Genomic DNA, 20,556 nt, shown 5'->3' with positions numbered 1-20,556 from the left:
AGTCACTTCTTTCATTTTCTTTCCCTAACCCACAGCCATCTGTAAACTTACATGTCCACTTCCAGACCTATAGCCCTGAAACTTCCTCATTTATGAACCACCTTTGCCTAGTAAGTCACCATCCCTTCCCCCACCTGCCACTATCAACAAATACAAAAGCCTAGTTTCAGACCATGGTCCTTTAGCACTCTTTGTTCTTGATAAATCTTTGCTGGGTAAGCAGCTTCACCCTTTCTAATAATTACCTTGCCTTGTCCCCTCCCATTTTCCCTGTCTATAGCCATCTCTAAACCAATAGGCCTAGCTCTAGATAAGTGAACTTTGAACCTGCTTTCTTTGAGAACAATCTGTCTTAGGGTTTCTATTGCTGTGAAGAGACACCATGACCATGGCAACTCTTACAAAAGAAAATGTTTAATTGGGATGGATTATAGTTCAGAGGTTTAGTCCATTGTCATCATTGCAGGAAGCAAGGCAGCATGAAAGCAGATGTGGTGCTAGAGAAGGAGCTGAGAGTTCTTACATCTTGGCTTATAGGCAATAAGAAATGCTCTGAGACACTGGGCACAGCCTGAGCATATATGAGACCTCAAAGCCTGCTCCTATGCTTCCTCCAACAAGGCTATACCTATTCTAATAAAGCCACACCTCCTAATAGTTCCATTTCCTTAGGGGCCATTTTATTTCAAATCAAGAGACCATCTTTGGTGGGATGCTTCTTCTTCCATCCTTCCCTCTGCCTGCTGCCATCTACAGGCCTAGTTCCAAACAAGTGGTTCTTGTTTAATTCTCTAGTTGGATTAAAGTTCATTCACCAACTTAACTGGACCAAGAGAGGCTTCCTGAGACAGAATCAACCAGCTCTGACTGGACCAGGAGCCCTGATAAGACCAAGAACAGATCCCTGAGTCACAGGACCAGATAGCTTGAATTAGGCCAAGAGCAGCTCCCTGAGATACAGAATCTGCCAGCTCCAATTAGACAAAGAGATAAGATTGGACCCAGAGGGGCCCCCTGAGACACAGACACAAGCACAGAGTGGACCAATAGCAGCTCACTCAGACACAGGCACCTCTTGCACCTGTTAGAGGAAGATATGGGCAGATGTCAGAGCAAAAATCCATAAAACAACATAAAGAGCAATATGGCACCACCAGAACCTAGCCCTCCTACAACAGCAGGACCTGAACATCACAATGTAGAAGAAGCAGAAGAAAGTAACCTTAAGAATAGCATCATGAAGATGCTAGAGGCCTTTCAAGAAAAAAATGAAATTGAGGAAAAGATAAACAAAAAATTGGAAGAAATCAATAAATCACTTTTTTATTATTATATTTGTGTCACTTTTAAAAAGCCAAGAAAACCATGAAAAAGCAATTAAACATGTGAAGGAAACAGTTCAAAATCTGGAAACTGAAATAAAAACAATGAAGAAGACACAAACAGAGGGTATGCTGGAAATAGAAAATCTGAGTAAATGAACAGGAAACAGAGATGCAAGCATAGCCAACAGAATACAAGAGATGGAAGACAGAATCTCTAGTGTAGAGGACACAATAGAGCAAATAGATTTGTCAGTCAAAGAAAACACCAAATCCAAAAAAAGTCATAACACAAAATGTCCAGGAAACCTGGGACACCATGAAAAGGCCAAACCTAAGGATAATAGGGATAGAAGGAGGAGAAGAATACCAACTCAAAGGCATAGAAAATATATTCAACAAAATCATAACAGAAAACTTTTCCAACTTAAAGGACATACCTATGAAGATACAAGAAGCTTATAGAACACCAAATAGACTAGACCCCCCAAAAAAGTCCCCTCGCCACATAATAATTAAACCACTAAACATAAGAAATAAAGAAAGAATATTAAGAGCCACAAAAGAAAAAGGCCAATAACTTATAAAGGCAGACCCACCCATTAGAATAAAACCTGACTTCTCAATGGAGACTTTGAGAGCCAAAAGGTCCTAGACAGATGTAATATAGACACCAAGAGACCATGGATGCCAGCCTACACTAATATACCTAGCAAAACTTTCAATCACTATAGACAGAGTGAACAAGTCATTCCAAGACAAAACCAGATTTAAACAATACCTATCCACAAATCCTGCCCTACAGAAAGCACTAGAAGGAAAATTCCAACCTAAGGAAGTCAGATACATTCACAAAAACACAGGCAATAGATAACCCCACAGCAGTAAATCCCAAAGAAGAGAAATACACGCACACTACCACCAAAAAATAATAGGAATTAACAGTCACTGGTCATTAATATCCTTTAATGTCAATGGACTTAATTCACCTATAAAAAGACACAAGCTAACAGAATGGATATGAAAGCAGGACCCATCTTCCTGCTGCATATAGTAAACACACCTCAACTTCAAAGATAGACACTACCTCAGAGTAAAAGGCTGGGAATAGTCTTTCCAATCAAATGGACTTAAGAAGCAAGCTGGTGTATATAGCCATCCTAATATCTAACAAAATAGACTTCAAACTAAAATCAATCAAAAGAGATTAAGATGGACGTTACATACTCATCACAAAAAAAAAATCCACTAAGAGGAAGTTTCAATTCTGAACATTTATGTCCCAAATACAAGGGCACCCTTTTATGTAGAAGAAACACTACTGAAGCTTAAATCACACATCAAACCCCACATATTAAGAGTGGGAGACACCAGGTGGTGGTGGCGCACACCGGTAATCCCAGCACTCAGGAGGCAGAGGCAGGTGGATCTCTGTGAGTTCGAGGCCAGCCTGGTCTACAAAGTGAGTTCCAGGAAAGGCGCAAAACTACAGAGAAAACCTGTCTCAAAAAACCAAAAAAAAAAAAAAAAAAAAAAAGGGGGGGCCTGGAGAGATGGCTCAGAGGTTAAGAACACTGGCTGTTCTCCCTGACGTCCTGAGTTCAATTCCCAGCACCCACATGGTGGCTCACAACCATCTGTAATGAGTTCTGGTGCCCTCTTCTGGCCTGCAGACAGAACACTGTATACATAATAAATAAATAAATCTTTAAAAAAAAAAAGAGTGGGAGACTTCAACATTCCACTCTCACCACTGGACAGATCTGCCAGATCAAAACATAACAGAGAAATAAGGGACCTAACTGATGCTATGACTCAAATGGAATTAATTGATATCTACAGAAAATTCAACCCTAACAAAATATAACTTCTTCTCAGCACCCCGTGGACCTTTCTCTAAAACTGACCAAATACTTGGTCACAAAGCAAATCTCAACAGATAAAAAACAACAACAACAACAACAACAAGCCACAACAGAATAACTTCCTGTATTTCATTGGACCACCATGACTTAAAGTTAGAGTTCAACAACAACAAAAATTACAGAAATCCTACAATCTCACAGAAACAGAATAATGCTTAATTTAATCACCAATGGGTCAAGAAAGAAATAAAGAAAGAAATTTAAGATTTCCTAGAGATCAATGAAAATGAATACACCACATACCCAAACTTATGGGACCCTATGAAAGCAGTGCTATGAGGGAAGTTCATAGTACTAAATGCCCACATAAAGAAGCTGGAGAAATCTCACGCTAGTAGCTTGACAGCACACCTGAAAGCCCTTGAACAGGAAGAAGCAAAGTCTCCCAGGAGGAACAGATGCCAGGAAATTATCAAATTGAGAGCTGAAATCAATAAAACAGAAATAAAGAGACCAATACAAAGAATCAATGAAATAAAGGATTGGTTCTTTCAGAAAATCAACAAGACAGACAAGCCCTTATCCAAACTAACCAAAAGACAGAGAGAGAGCATCCAAATTAACAAAATCAGAAATGAAAAGGGGGACATAACAACAGACAATGAGGAAATCCAGAGACTCATCAGGTCATACTTTAAAAACCTGTACTCCACGAAATAGGAAAATTTAAATACCACATACCAAAGTTAAATTAAGACCACATAAACAATTTAAACAGACCAATAACCTCTAAGGAAATAGAAATGGTCATTAATAGTCTCCCAACCAAAAAAAAGCCCAGGACCAGATGGCTTCACTGCAAGATTCTACCAGATTTTCAAAGAAGAGTTAATACCAATACACTTCAAATTATTCCACACAATACAAACAAAAGGAATGTGACCAAACTCCTCTTATGAGGCTACAGTTATTCTGATTCCCAAGCCACACAAAGATGCAACAAAGAAAGAGAATTACAGACCAATCTCCCTCATGAATATTGATGCAAAAAACTCAATAAAATATTGGCAAACTGACTTCAAAAACACATCAAAACAATTATCCACCATGATCAAGTAGGCTTCATCCAAGAGATGCAAGGATGGTTCAACATACGAAAGTTTGTCAATGTAATATATCATATAAACAAACTGAAAGAAAAAAACACATGATCATTTCACTGGATGCTAAAAAGGCATTTGACAAAATCCAACACTCCTTCATGATAAAGTTCTTGGAGAGATCAGGAATACAAGGAACATATCTAAACATAATAAAGGCAATTTACAGCAAGCCAACAGCCGACATCAAATTAAATGGAAACTCAAAGCGATTCTACTAAAATCAGGAACAAGACAAGGCTGTCCACTCTCCTCATACACTAGTAATTACAATGTTGGAGAGGCAGAGATAAGCAGATCCTTTGGGTTGACTGGAGAGCCAGCTTAGACTACTTGGCAAGATCCAGGTCAATAAGAAATGAGGCTCAAAAAGCTAGCTCCTGAGGACTACTACCTGAGCCTGTCTTTAGGCCTCCACATGCATGTGCACACACACGCAAATGCATCTATATAAGATGTGTGTGTGTGTGTGTGTGTGTGTGTGTGTGTGTGTGTGTGTGTGTTACAGGTTATGGAACTATAAAGGTGTCAGTGAGAAGGGGGAAAGATCTTAAGGGAGAGGCAAAAAACAAAAGAGGTGGAAGAATACATGTGACATGGGGGTAGGACAGGAACCAACAGAAGAGGGTCACAAGGATGGAGGAAGGGAGAGGAAGCCAGGTAAGGCATGCCCACTGGTACAACAGTAGAATTAAAAACATGGGAATAGCCAACCTGTTTCTTTTTGGTACTGTTATTGGTATTTTGAACTTGTGATGTATACCAAGCTAGATTTCAACTCACAGAAATATATCTGCCTCCCCCTCCTGACTGCTAGGATTAAACATGCACACCACCATGCCCAGCTGCCAACTTTCTTATAGATTTAAAGCCCTTCTCCATAAAATGATACTCATTAGCTTATGAACATAATGATAGACAGGCATAGGCCCTCCCTAGGGGAAAGCCAACTACTATTATACTGATAAATGGATATGGTATTAAACTCACTCTGAATGAAGTGTCCAAATACCCATAGATCAATGCATCTCTCAACTCTTATCTTAGAAGCTTCTATTTGCAGTAGATTATCACTAACACAGAGTTGCATAACTGGTCACATTGCAGAGAAAAAGAAACTACAGAATATTCAACCCTAAATGGAACATATATAACACAGTCTCTCCCAAGGTTCAGGGGTAATTGCAGAAGAAGAATGGAAAGAGTTGTAAGAGCCACAGGCAGTAGATGGCTCCAAGAAAGCACTACCTTCCAGACATAGCAAGGCATCTAAAAATATGAACTTGTACAAAATGTGTGCAATCCCAAATCATACCAAATCCCAGTATTGAGAGAGGAGTTGGACACACAATCCCATTCTTAACTATGAAGCTACTGATAATTGTTAGATGCTGGGAGAAGGAGAGAGAGTCTGTAAGTGTGAAGGCTCTGGTATGTTGATTAATCTTGAGAGGAAGACCACACATCCAAGAATATTTTGGCAGCACAAAATTGTCTTGAAAGATTTTTTAAAGGACACAAGATTGGATGGATAGAGATGTTGGAGTGGACCTGGGAAGAGTTGGAGGAGGGGTGAGAATATGATCAAACTTAAGAACTGATGTTAAATAAAACATAATATATATAAAAATACCATAATTAAATCAATTACTTTGTATTATAATTATCTTTTTAAAACAAAATAAATAAGTAGATTCATGTAAAAAGAAGGAAAGGCAAGAATCATCCTGATGAGGGGTGAAGCTACCTTAGTGGGCCTGGAAGACCCAGCATTGATCCAGACAATATATCTGAATACCTTGAAAATCAAATTGAATTTTCTATACTAAGTTTTGAACTCTCCTTTTCATTCTACTTTCTTTTTTTTAGAATGGGGAGGTTTATGCTGGTCCTGTCCCACCACTGTACTCTGGATGTATAACATGTCTCATTTAGCAGTTAATAGTTGAATAATGTTCACCAGGACAACTCACCTGGATTTCTTTACATTGAGATTGTGAACTAGATTTGAAGACTTTTATGGATTGTTGTGATAGAGTGAATGTTTTCATGTGCCAAGAACATGGATTTAGAGAGAGATGGGAAGCAGGAAAATGTGAGTTATGAACTATAAATCTTCTCTATTCATATGATGGAAGTTCTGAGTATATCAGAGCAAGATCTACCTTGGAAATAGAGTAATTACAGAAGTGATTAGTTAAGGTGAGTTCATAGCCTTGCACAGTACTTCATGTCTGTAATTACAGCACACATGAAGCTAAATAAAGTAAGAGGTCACAGGCCAGTCTGACCTACATAATGAGATATTATCTAAAGAAAAGATGAATTTGTACTGGAATAAAGTGTTTCCCCAATCCAATATGAATGGTGTCCTTACAAAAAAGGAAAATTTGGGGGCTGGAGAGGTAGCTCAGTGGTTTAGAGCATTTTCTCTTACAGAGGACCTGGATTTGATTCTCAGCTCCCATATGGTACCTCACAACTACCTGTAACTCCAGTTCCAGGGAATCTGCACTCCATGAGCACCAAGTAAGCAAGTGGTATTCATACATACATACATACAAACATATATACATACCTACCTACATACTTACAGGTAAAAGATTCATACATAAAAAATAAAGTAAATCTAACTTTTTAAAGGTGGAAAATTGGTCAGGTACAGTAGAGAACTCCATGTGAAATGAAGGTATATATGTACATAATGCAAATGACTTACGGATTACCACTTGGGCCTTGAATAACTTTTCTTTTTGCGAAGATACTGAAAACCACAGATGTAGATTGAGAATCCACTGGGCTGTCATCTTGAGGTCTTTTACTACCTCTTTCATGATGATGACCTTCTCTTCTAGCTGCTTCAGATGTTGAGGGCTGACTATCATCCTAAAACCAATAGTTAGACAAAATGTTTTAAAACAAACTCACAAAATGATTTTTCTTCTGAAAAACTATCCTGACTTGCATACATTGAAGAGTTGAGCAGAATGTTGTAATCGTATTGCTTTTATACAGATTATTAAATTTAATCTACTTAGTATTCAGTTTAAAAAAGATAAAAGTTCTCTTATTCTATTATAACGGGCCAGATGGATTAAATGATTATTTCGACATATACAGTAATACTCCTAGACATAGCTTTAAAAAAGGTGAACTAACAGGAAAAATGAACTCTTGATGATATGAACATTCCAGTATCATTCTCTTCTAGTAGAACATTTCTCTTATGAGTTATTGCTATGGCTTAAAGAACATGGGTAAAGCTACCACTACAGACAGAAGTAAACTATTCCTCATGGAAGTTTTCCTGTTACTCTAGCTTAAAAGAAGTTAACATAACAATTATTCACATATTCCACCTAGCCATTAAAGACATACACACTAGACTTGAATTGCCTAGAAAACAGATAGTATCTGATGCCTTAAGAAATGCAAAGGCTTATCCCTTGTCCCAAAAATGACAGAAAAAGGAAACAAAATAGGAACAAAAACTCAAATATTTTTCTCTCAGGTTACAACTAAGCATTAATACATAAGGTACCAATGGTCATTATGATCACTGTGCTGTCAGAGATGTACTAGGAGTCCTCTGGCACCATACCCGAAGTGTTTCTGATGCCGGGGCTCTTTCAGCTGAATGGTTATGGGGGATGTACTTTATAGCAGTAATTATCCCCTGAATTGCAATGCGCTTTTGTTCCCTATACTGCAAGTCTTCAATCACCTTCCTCACTTCACTTATAGCTGTCAAGAGCGACTCAGCTGCAAAAGAACAAGTCCCAAGAAATTGTAAGTTTGAAAGAGGAGATGTGATTAAAAATAAAAATTAGATTTTGACATAGTTTTACAATGTAAACCTCCCATATTAACTTAATTTTGTGAGACTTTGTGTTTATATTTGGTATCCTCTTAGGTATTTCTCATAAAAAATAGGCAAAATACATATATTAGTCCAATTGTGATATAGGTTTCTAGTCTGGTCTATTTGTAACAGAAATTTTACATATTGATTATAATTTATAGATCATATTTCAAACTATAAATTATTGGTTAGTCACTGATCAGAAAAACACATTTTCATTATTTCAATCATATTCAACATATTGTTGACATAGGACACCAAGAGGATAGCAACATAGGTGATAACTCAGCATTTCAATGTTTATTTTCTCCCAAACATGCAATTATCTCCAGCTTTAAAAAAAGAACATACATATTTTACATTCTTTAACTGCCCTATACTAATTCTACCTAAAAGGAAATGAATGTTAATCCTCTCACCACTAATTCAATTCCAAATTCAGCACCCCCATTTACTTTAGTATCACTTTTTATTTAAAATCAACACTCAATCATGTTATATACAAGAGAAACATCACATAGCCATCAACATCTGGATATCAGATTGTGTAGCACTTCATTTAGACTAACATTGTTCTTCCTATGTAAATTAATACAAGTTGAGATTTTCAATGTCTGAGCTGATCTTAATGACATTAAATCTAGATATTATCCCCATTTTAGTCTTCCATCTTCTACACTCTCTCTTTGTGTTTTAGTCTAATAAAAACATTAGCCTTTCAGAAACCTAACTATATTTTGTATCCACATTTGGACAGAATTATTGTCACTATGGTTTGATTTGCATAGGCTCACTCCTGTAAGAGATGGGAATCTACATGACTAACAGAAATAACATACTAAACTTGTAGCATTAAATAGAGGAACTGGCAATTATAACCGTACCTTTACTAAAGCGACTATACTTGGAAAATGTCTCTGGCACTGGTGGATAAGGGTAATATCCACCAATAACAGTGCTCTTTACTTCCGAATCAGCCTTTGTTTTAATCCACCGCATAAAATTTTTTACCTTGGTTTCAGATGCATATGGCTGGCCTCTATGACCTACTTGTAAGAAGGGGGAAATGTAAATAAAGCAAATAATAAAAAAGAAAAATAAACAGGTCACTGATACATTGAGTGGACTTTTTTGTGAAAAAATTAACATGAAAACAGTCTCTCATTTTATATAAAAAAGCAATTTTACTGTGTAGCATATAGCAATTTTATTTATCTACTATGTAGCATATAATTATCCAATGACAGTAAACACATCCATAGAAAATCAGGCATATCAGAGCACAACTGGATTTAAAATTAAAACTGTTTATATGATAATAAAAATCACAGGGGAAAAACCCCAAGCTCTATTCTAAATGGGTGCTATCCTCTGAAAAGCTATTTTATTTTTTAATAACTTATTAACTTGATAGTATGGTATAATCTAAGAACTAAAATACACATGGACATAGTTTGAGGTTTAAATGCACGTTCTTTTTTTTCCAGAAAATGCTATTTTTTTTATTCAAATCACTGCAAATAGGAAACCAGAGGGGAGCTCCAGGCCAGGACAAATACTGGCCACCCCTCCCCAACAGAACAAGGGGAGGTTGTCCTATACCCCTTTCCCATCAAAATGGCCCCCCTCCTCACTTAGCTGCCACATCCAAGGGGCAGCAGGGCCCAATCTTCCCTAGTGTGTGGTAACCAGCCTGATGTGCCCCAGCCCCCCATCCCCCCAGAGTGTCTTGGGTATCAGCAGGTGTGGGTGGTGCAGGGATGCTTAGATCCCAGCTTGCCCCCCCCCCAAACTGTCACAGGTGGGTTATTCAGTCGCTTCTGCCCCACCTTACCTAGACCCTGCACTAGGTTGGATAAAGCCTCTTGAACTACAGGAAGTAGGACATAATGGTCTCACCCACCTTGTTCTCACCTGGGACCCAACGCAGTGATGATGGGAGTCCCCACCCATCTCCAGGGTGGGGTTCTATTCTCTGGCATCTCCTTAAGGCAGATGGGGCCCTAACTCACTTCCCCCACCCCCACTCTAGGCTGTTTCCCTTCCTCCAGTGGGGCACTAAGGAGCCAGCCTTGCCTCCCACCTTGCTCCTCCCTGCCCCCCAAGGTTCTGGTTCCATCTTTTCCTCTGTTCACAAACTACCTCTGGACAGCTGTGGTTTTTTTTTGTTCAATGTTCATCTTAGACACCCACCACTGCTGCTGCTACCAGCACTAATTCATGTTCTTAAGGCAGACTTAAGAGTGGCACATTTATATCACACACTGTGAATATTTACAAAATATTGATAAAGACATGCTATACATTTCATAAAACTCTTGACAAATTTCTTAATTATCAGCATGGTAGCATTGTGGTAAACACTTCATTCTACACTATTCTTTCATCTGGAAATCTTGATCTTATTGGTTTTAAGGAGAAAATAGTGTGCTGCTGTTCCTCAGTATTTATGAGTGATTGATTCTACCCATGACCCTTGCATATCTAAAAATCTATAGATTTTCAAGTTCCTCATATAATATGGCATACTATATGCATATAACCAATGCACATCCTCCTGGATAATTTTCATAAGATCTGGACTACTTCTACTGCTCAGAACACTACAAAAGCACATGAATTATTGTTATATTGCTGATGGAATAATGACAAGAATGAAGTTTGTACATTTTTGGCATATATATTCCCCAAATACTTGTGACATGATGTCTCAGTTTAAAGATGTATAATCCACATATATAGAGGGGCCAATTTATTTGTAGACAAATAATGAGTCTTTGTCATATAAATTAAATGTGAGATTTGGGTCCAGATTTTGACCCACATTTTTATTTGGTACAGTGTAAAAATAATGTTTACTGCACATTCTTTGATTTTTTGGCTAAGACAAAGTGTGAAAATCATGTTGACTCTACATTGTGGTACTGAGCCTAACAGTCTTCAATATAGCAAGCAATTTTTTCTATTTCCTATATAAAGTAGTAATCAAAGTTAATAAAATGACAGAAATGCAATTTTCCAATGTGCCATGAAACCATTTCTTACCAGCAGTAATATAGAGGTAATCTATTTCATAAGCCAAAAACTGTTTATTAAAATATTTTTACAGTCATAATGATGTCAAAATAAAGCTACCCTGAAATTGAATGTTATACAGTAGAAGTTAATATATGCTAAATGGTTCTAGTGAAAAGACAGTATATTACATTTCCAATGAAAGAGATATAAAGAAAGTACTCACCAGTAATAAACACTCGGCTCTCATTTGTAGTTGTGAGGTAAAGCAGATTAGGTACTTGACTGCTATTTCTAATAACTCTCAACTGGGTACAAATAAAATTGTGCACTGTAGAAAATGAAAAACACGTGTGAAATTGCATTTGCGTTTCAAAGAGGAGGATCTATTGGGAATGCCTCCCAAGCTGTAACAAAGGCAGGCATGAGAAAGAACTTTTCTTAAGATGCCACCTCAGATTGACTAGTCAGTTTACTAGTGTCAACTCCACCTGTGAAGCTGCATCTCCAATAAGTTACCAGGTATTCTCTGGCTGCCTGTCTGTTGATCAAACAGGGACCTGACACTGCCTAGCATGTTCTTGTTTTTTGTTCTTGTCTTATTTTAGCCAGAGGTCTTTCCTTTGGAAAGCACAAGGGTTGCATGTAAATAAAGCAAGCTGCTTATTATGTAAGAGTCATTCTAGCTAGAAACATCAGTATGAGTAGTTATTTTCTACTGGGAAAGAAAACTTAGTTCCTTCATGATACTTCCATTGATTTACTCAATACAACAATGAACCCTGGTTACTTGAAATTGTTCCACCAGAGAGGGATATAGAGTATTAATTTGTATTTGTTTATATGGATATCTCAAATAGTCACCTTAATTAAATATCAAGACTCAGTGATAGGCTTTATATGACCCATTTAGTGTCTGTTCACCTTGCTAAGCTACTTGATAGGTTACAAATGTTATTATAATGAGATTATAATGTCTTCAGACCTTAACTACTTTAAAACCTATCATTTTTTTAAACTACCTATGACATTATTCTGCCTCTGTGAACCTGCAGTCCACACGAGCTAGGGAATGAGGTAAGCAATCTTCATTCTTCCTTCTCCAAAACAAAGTAAGATAGCCCTTCAGAAAATCCTGCTTCTCAGATAAATCTGTCAGATATTCTAGGCCTGCAGGCCAAAGATGGAAGCCCCAACATTGTAGAGGAACTTTGGATGACTGTCCAGGCAGCCAGTTGTTTCTGGCATTTCTCACATTTTTTTGAAGTCACTTGCTTGCACCTCCTGCTTACTCAGGTAATATTATTTTCTTCTTGGGTTTCTGATGGAGTTGAAGACCAGATAGTTATAGTTTTCCTTGTTAACAAATTCAAAAAAGAAATTCACTAAAGAGCTGTAAAGTATATAAGGTTGAAAGACATTAAAAGATAGTTTTGGTAATACAAATTAGAATAGAAAGTGAATTAGGTACAACCTTTTGGACTCACCAAGCTATGATAGATATGGAGTATTTTCTATGAATTTGTCAGTTGTTAATGGACTAGACATTACTGATATATTTATTACCTGTATATATTGTATATAGTTATTGTACTTATTACATATAATTTCTCTTATATTAGTTATAACCTACTTTTTATTTTAGACAAAAATGAGGAAATATGATACTTTGTTTTTGGTATAATGACACTTGCCTGAAGATCATAGTGTGGAGCTAAGCCACTAATTAGTCATACAGGTCAGTGGTGGCACACACCTTTGATCCCAGCTCTTGTGATTTCACATCTTTAATCCCAGCACTAGGGAGGTAGAGACAGAAAGTGATATGGCTGGGCAGAGAGAGGAATATAAGGCATGAAGAGATAGGAGTTTAGCTTCCTTTTAGGCTGAGGATTCCTAGAGGTAAGAAATCTTTCTAGTGGCTGGCTGCTCTATTTCTCTGATCTTTCAGCTGTCACCTTGATATCTGACTCTGGGATTTTATTAAGACCAATTAGGATTCGTGCTATATAGAGTTGTTAGCTGGTGTGGCAATTTGAATGTAATTGGCCCCCATAAACTCATAGGGAATGGCACTACTTGGAGGTGTGGCTTTGCTGGAGTAGGTGTGGCCTTGATGGAGGAAGTGTGTCACTGTGGAAGCTTGATTTGAGGTCTCATATATGCTCAAGATGCTGTCCAGTGTCTCAGATCACTTCCAGTTGCCTACAAGTCAAGATGTATTAACTCTCAGCTCCTTCACTGGCACTGTGTCTACCTGCATATTGTGCCATGCTGATAATAGACTAAACCTCTGAAACTTTTAGCAAGCCCCAATTAAATGTTTTCCTTTATAAGAGTTGCTGTTAGCTGGGTGGTGGTGGCAGTGGCTGCGGCGGCGGCGGAGGCTACAGTGCACGCCTTTAATCCCAGCACTTGGGAGGCAGAGGCAAGCAGATCTCTGTGAGTTCAAGGACAGCCTGGGCTACAGAGCAAGTTCCCGGATAGGCTCCAAAGCTACACAGAGAAACCCTGTCTCAAAAACAACAACAAAAACCAACCAAGCCAAAAAAAAAAAAAAAAAAAAAGAGTTGCTATGGTCATGGTGTCTCTTCACAGCAATAAAAACCCTAAGACAACAGGCATTTTTCTCTTTTTGAAACAAAGTTTCATGTAATATGTAGCTTATGTTGGCCTTAAAGTCCAAAATATCACCAAGTATAACCTTGAACTTTTGATCCTCCTACCTCCACCTAGGCATGTACACTCAGAGGTTTGCCATTTCTTACAGTGGGCAGGATGCATGGGAAAGAGAATAAAATTAGATCTATGGTAAAAATAATCTTTATCGGGAGCCAAAGAACAGGTGCCCATTAGAAGAATTAGATATTGGAGAGGAAGAGAGTGTCTAACCTCTAAAATAAAGGAAGGAAAAGTCCACAATTCAGCATGCAGATGGGGCCTAAATAATGGCCCAATAATGAAACTATGACAATCAAGGAATGTTCTCTCTTTGTTTAAATGGGAAATACTTCTATACAAGAAATGAGTTCCTCAATGCCTGATTATGAAGCTGTAAGACAAGGGGGAAATAGGATCAGTCTGAGTGCTGTGGAAGAAGAGACACAGCAATGTAGCTAGTTATTCCTCCCCAGTTGAGACAAAGACCACATAATGTGAGAAAAATCATTATCCTTTTCTGATGGACCTGTTCATAAGAATCATTAGGGATACCTGGTTACCACTGGATAAGGTGCTGTATAACTTTGGGTTTACTGCTGTGAAGAGACATCATGACCACAGCAACTCTTATAAATAAAAACATTTAATTGAGGTGGCTCGCTTACAGTTTTACAGAAGTTCAGTCCATTATTATCATGGTAGGGAGCATGGTGGCACGTAGGCAGAGGTGGTGCTGGAGCTGAGAGTCCTACATCTTGACTCAGAGGCAACAGGAAGCTGACTGACTGTCACACTGAGGGAAGCTTGAGTAAAAGAGACCTCAAAACCTGCCCCCACAGTGACACACTTCCTCCAACAAGGTCACATCTCCTAATAGTGCCACTCCCTTTGGGGACCATTCTCTTTCAAACCATCACAGGTGCCTACAGATATAACACATAGAAAAATACAACTGGAAAAAGTCTGGCATGTGAAGGGCAGTATTTTGGTGCTCAGTTTACCAGGCTGGGTAGGACTATGTTCAGAGCTGGATTCAGAAGAAAGTTACTCCATCAGGGAACTTAGTGAAGTAAAAGGCTTTGTAGTGGCTGCATAGTATCCTGTGCTCTGCTGAACCTCAATGATTTAGACCAGCATGCAGACTGGGGTTATAAATGTGACAGCAATCAAGATGGAATGAGGAAAAGAAACAACAGACAATAGGGCCAGTCTGAGTCACTCAAATTCCTTTAAAATCAATTCAGAATGTATCAAACCCCTTAATGTAAGTCCTGAAACTACGAAGGGAGAACACTTTAAGATGTAGGTACATGCAATTACTTTCGGAATGGGAGCCCAACAGCTTTGCAAATAATTATCTAGCTAAGAAAACATCAGAATGAAGAGACAGTTAAATGAAGAACTAAAAAAATTACATGTCAAAAGAACAAGTAATCTGATCAAGAAAGGGGGGAAATTAATTGACATACACTTCTCAAAAGAAGTACAAATAGGGACCTGGGGTGCAACTCAGTTGATAGAGTGCTTGTCCAGTATTCAGGAATCCCTGGTTTTGAGCTCCTGAACCACATAAACTGGGATACACAAGACTCTTTTTAAAAAGAAAAAAACTACAAATGGTTAATAAATGCACAAGAAAGTATTCAGCATTCTTAGCCATTAGGAAAATGCCATTAAAAAAAACTACATTGAGATTTCATCTCAGCCCAGTCAGAGTGGCTACAATCAAGAAATCAAAAACCATCAAATGCTGGCAAAGGTGTAGAGCAAAAGCAAATTGTAAACACTGCCAGTCAGAACATAATTAGTCCAGAAACTATGGAAGTCAGTATAAAGGTTCCTTAAAATCTTGAAACAGAGCTACCTATGCTTCAGTCATAAAACTACTGGGTTGCCATCTGAAGGAATAAAAGGCAACATACAAGAGATGCCTGAATATTCATGCTTACTACTGCATCATTCACAATAGCCAAGATATACAGAATCAGCCTAGGTACCTATAAATGGGTTAAGTACAAGAAATATATATGTGTGTGTGTGTGTGTTATTTTCAGGAAAATGGATAGAATTAGAGATTACCATGTTAAGCTAAATAAGCCAGATGAAAAAAGACATAAATCAGGTTTTCTGTCACTGGCAGAATCGACATTTTTAAAAACGGTAAGAAAGTAGGAGGCTCACTATTTGGGAAAAGTAACAGGACCAGTGAGAGGTGAGAGGTATGATGAGGAAAAGGGAGTAGTGCACTGTGATTTAAATCCTAAGATAATTCCTTATAGTCAAAAAAGTGACTCATAAAGACTACTAAATATATCAAGATGGGAAAGGTTTGAAATGGTTTTCGATCATTTGTGTTTTTATCTCATGGTCATGCCACTTCTCCAAATCAGATCGCTCTCCCTTAAATACTATTTTATATTTTCCTTTAGGTATATGAGTGTTTGGCCTGCATGTATTTATGTGCATGTTTAGTGCTCACAGGAATCAGAAGAGAGCATCAAGTAACCTAGAACTGGAGCAATAGATGATTAGGAGCCACCGTGGGTGCGCTGAGGTCCTCTCAAGAGCAGGAAGTGCTCTTAACCACCGAGCCATCACTCCAGCCCCTATTTTACTATTTTTAAGTTCATACTGATATTTCCAAAAATAAAACAATAAAAAGATTGAGTACTTGGGTAAATATTTTCAAAGACTTCTGGCTGAGATGTAGAAAACAGCTGCACTATAAATGGCTGCTCTGAAGTCCCGTCAACAATGTGAATCCAGCGATATGACCAAAAATCTTCACTGTTTTCTATGTGGATAGAACAGTAAAATAAATGAAGGTCATTGTATGTGTAAGAACACAAGCCTCTTCACACTGCAACACTCATTAGCACTTTCAAATTTAAAAGCTCACCTCTCTTTTTTGACCGTTGCACCCTTCCCACAAAGGATAACACACCAATTACATCACAGATGCCCTTTTCTGGCATATCATCTAGTTCTGATCTGAGAAAACAAAATTGTTAAATCGATGTTATATCTCTAAACAGAGACAAAACATTCTTCAGTTATAACTCTGAAGATACCTATCTGAATAACTGATACAGCTTAATTTTGGGTAGATTTTGATATACTCAATTACTTTCTGGTTACTAACATTTAAAGATTAAGAAATTTTTATGAGGAACTATTTTACCTTGTAATAAATCGGTTAAATAGTTTTGGCAATTTCCATTCTGATTTCAAGTGCTTTTCTGAAATGATAACTATGTTAGTTGGAGGATCTCGAAGATACAGGCAGATTTCTGAAAAGAAATATATTACTTTAATATATTATTTTTATATCAAGAAATATGCATATACATAAATTACAAAGCAAAACCATCAATTGAACACTTTTTAATGTTTTGTTTGAGACAGGGTTTCTCTGTGTAGCCCTTGGCTGTCCTGGAACTCATTCTATAGACCAGACTGGCCTTAAATTCACAGAGATTCACTTACCTCTGCCTCTAAAATGCTTGGATTAAAGGTGTGTGCCACCACCACATCCAGTTTAGACTGAACACTTTTGTCCCCACCACTAAACCCAAGCTATAGACCAGTATCAGTGATCTGCCACCTGCTTATCATATTGATTTTCCTCCCCTAAGTGCATAAAAAACCATATCTTTTGCTTTGTGTAATAATGTTTTCTTTCTTTCTTTCTTTCTTTTTTTTTTTTTTTTGAGACAGGGTTTCTCTGTGTAGTTTTGGAGCCTGTCTTGGAACTTGCTCTATAGACCAGGCTGACCTTGAACTCAAAGAGATCCACCTGCCTCTGCTTCCTCCTGAGTACTGGGACTAAAGGCGTGTGCCACCACCGCCCAGTATATTAAGATTTTCTTAATGTTAAAATATTTTATCATATATGTGGTCTCACCCAAATGAAATCTGGTTTTACTTCTGAACATCAGTGGAATGGAATAATTACATGCACACACTTCTGGGACTAACTTTTCCATGCTACATAACATTGCTAAAATTTATCCTTCATTGGCTGAATAGAGAACTTTAAATTTTTCTTTTTAGAGATATTATTATTAATTCATTTATTATTAATTAAAAAAAATTTTTTTTGAGAATTTCATGGACTATATTTCCATCCCATTCTCCTCCTCCAACTCCTGTCATGTTCCCCTCTCAAATTCATGACCTCTTCTTTTTAATTATGTATGTATAACTTGTTGAATCCATTTGATACTGCACATATGTATATGTGCTTAAGGCTGACCATTTAGCTTTGGAAACCTATTGTGGGTCTTTTCCCTTTCTCAGCAGCCATTATTTTCTCATAACTCTTAATCTGAGAGATTTTCCCCATGCATCTTGACATGTCAACTAGTGTTATTATTATGCAGGTCTTATTTAGGTGAGCATATTACTAAATAATATCCCGATATGATAAACTACCACAATTTAGATGACTATTATTGTGTTTCTGTATTATCTCCATATTTTAAATTTATAAAAGAGTTGTTATAAATATTTTTGTATGCATTCCTATGCACACAAGTAAGGGTTTTTCTAAGGTACTATAGGAAACCCTGAATTATATATATTATAGATAAACATTTGACTACATGGAACAGATTTCTCTCAGCTCTAAAATTCTATGATTCATAATCAAGTTCACTTCTTTCAACAGAAAATACTTAGTACAATCATTTTACTATAGACTATGCAATGTGGTCTAGAAATCTCAAGATCTCAAAAGTGTTTATTATTTGGTTATTTCATGGAATATTACTTTTGGAAAAGAGGGAAGAAAGAGAATGGCAATATAGAAAGCCATATATTACCAGTGGGGAATATATCCTTAGTCTTACAAGAGATGTTTCATCATTACAAATTTACTTAGTCTTTTAAAACGACTATATAGTTTTTCTCTAACTTGGGCCTTATACATAAATACAAACAAAAAACCCAAGATAAATAATCACAATATTTTGTCTAACAACATAAAACACACAAATAGCTGTGATTGTAGCAGAAGTCTCTAATCCCGCACTGACCACCTCTCCCTGGCTGCATAACCCTCTCTATTTATTCTGCTCATAATACTTAGTTGTCCTATTTCGCATAATCCTTTTTATACTTTCTCCTCTCCTCCCAATTATCCACTGTCTTGACCTTTCTTTCAATAAGTACATTTATATTCATAATCTCTCCTTTTGCCTATCACATTTTGCTATAGCCACTAAATTTTTCATTTTACTATAATTTATCTTACCTATCTGTCACCCATTAGGCTAATGTTTTAATGGTAGACTATTAATATATCACTTACAATTGTTTCTCCTGTCTGTTCCCTTCATTAAACAGCATACAATAGGTTCTCATAAAGATCATAGGTATACAGTCCTCAACTCTGTTGCAGATTAGAATCAACTGAGGATATACAGATAGATGCCTTGGTCTCCTCAGAATAATTGAAACAGTATCTCTGGGGTAGGGGGTTGGTTCCAGTGGTTTAAAAAAAACCTCTCTAACTGACTCTAATATACAGCCAGAGCTGAGATACATTAAACATACAGCCTAGACAAACTGTAATTTGCAGTTAGTTGCTCATTTTTATAAATTAAAAATTTACAGTTACACAGTAATACTCATTCATTTACATATTAACTATGGCTATCTCCACTTACCACAGGCAAAGTTAAGTGGCTAAAGTGTAAACCCTATGGCTAGCTGAAACTAAATTATTTATTTTCTGGAAATTTACATCAAGAATTTACTGATCTCTGATAAGGAATGAAAAAATAAATACTTTACTACTAATCATAATTATTTGGGAAACAGGGACAGCTACTACATTAGTATGAAGTAAAATTTATTTTAAAGACTAAAGGGCATATTTAAAATATATTATCATCTAGGGTTGCTATCACTTTAAAATAATTATGTATGTGCATTTACATATTTGAAGGCACAAATATCTTTTTGTATTTTCAAGAACAGTTTTCCATCATGAAATGTGGGCTTGTGGCTGTGTGCTGTGTGCTGTTCTGTATGTTAAATGTGTTGCTCTGATTGGTTAATAAATAAAATACTGGTTGGCCAGTAGCCAGGCAGGAAGTATAGGTGGGACAAGGAGAGAAGAGAATTCGGGGAACAGGAAGGCTGAGTCAGAGAGACGCTAACAGCCACCACCATGAGTACCAATATGTAAGATACTGGTAAGCCACGAGCCATGTGGCAAGGTATAGATTTATAGAAATGGACTAATTTAAGATGTAAGAACAAGATAATAAGCAGCCTGCCACGGCCATACAGTTTGTAAGCAATATAAGTCTCTGTGTGTTTACTTGGTTGGGTCTGAGTGGCTGCGGGACTGGCTGGTGAGAGAGATTTGTCCTGACTGTGGGCCAGGCAGGACTGGAGAAAATTTCAGCTACAATTGTGTTCTGTTTCAGTGTTATTTTTTTTACAGTGGCTGCTTATTTACAGACTATGGGCTGTCTTACTGTCCTAGTTTTCATGTGATTTTTTAAAAATATTTTTATTTTATAATTAATTAAATTTTACATATCAGCCAGTTCCTGAGATTTTTTTTTAAGGCTAGATATACCTGTAGAGGTATCCACAGACAAGTAAGAAGTATAATTTAAATTAAGTCTCCAGGTCTAAGCTACCTCATTCAGTATATT

General features: G+C 37.1%; 1 protein-coding gene across 1 annotated transcript in view; it reads right to left on the bottom strand.

The window, feature by feature from the left end:
* The window catches only part of Radx (RPA1 related single stranded DNA binding protein, X-linked), a 66,966-nt gene that overhangs the window by 29,976 nt on the left and 16,434 nt on the right, over positions 1–20,556 (bottom strand). Inside the window, exons 4-10 of the mRNA XM_036174998.1 lie at positions 17,067–17,175; positions 16,785–16,876; positions 16,557–16,679; positions 11,451–11,555; positions 9,094–9,255; positions 7,949–8,109; positions 7,067–7,233 (exon numbers count right to left, since the gene is read on the bottom strand). Of these exons, the coding sequence (XP_036030891.1) occupies positions 7,067–7,233; positions 7,949–8,109; positions 9,094–9,255; positions 11,451–11,555; positions 16,557–16,679; positions 16,785–16,876; positions 17,067–17,175 (919 nt within the window). The remainder of the gene's footprint in view (positions 1–7,066; positions 7,234–7,948; positions 8,110–9,093; positions 9,256–11,450; positions 11,556–16,556; positions 16,680–16,784; positions 16,877–17,066; positions 17,176–20,556) is intronic.

The sequence above is a fragment of the Onychomys torridus genome, chromosome X (genome assembly GCF_903995425.1).
Source record: "Onychomys torridus chromosome X, mOncTor1.1, whole genome shotgun sequence".
In the NCBI taxonomy this organism is placed as follows: Eukaryota; Metazoa; Chordata; class Mammalia; order Rodentia; family Cricetidae; genus Onychomys; species Onychomys torridus.
Note: the sequence above shows the minus strand (reverse complement) of the source record. Positions and strands in the feature narration are given on the sequence as shown.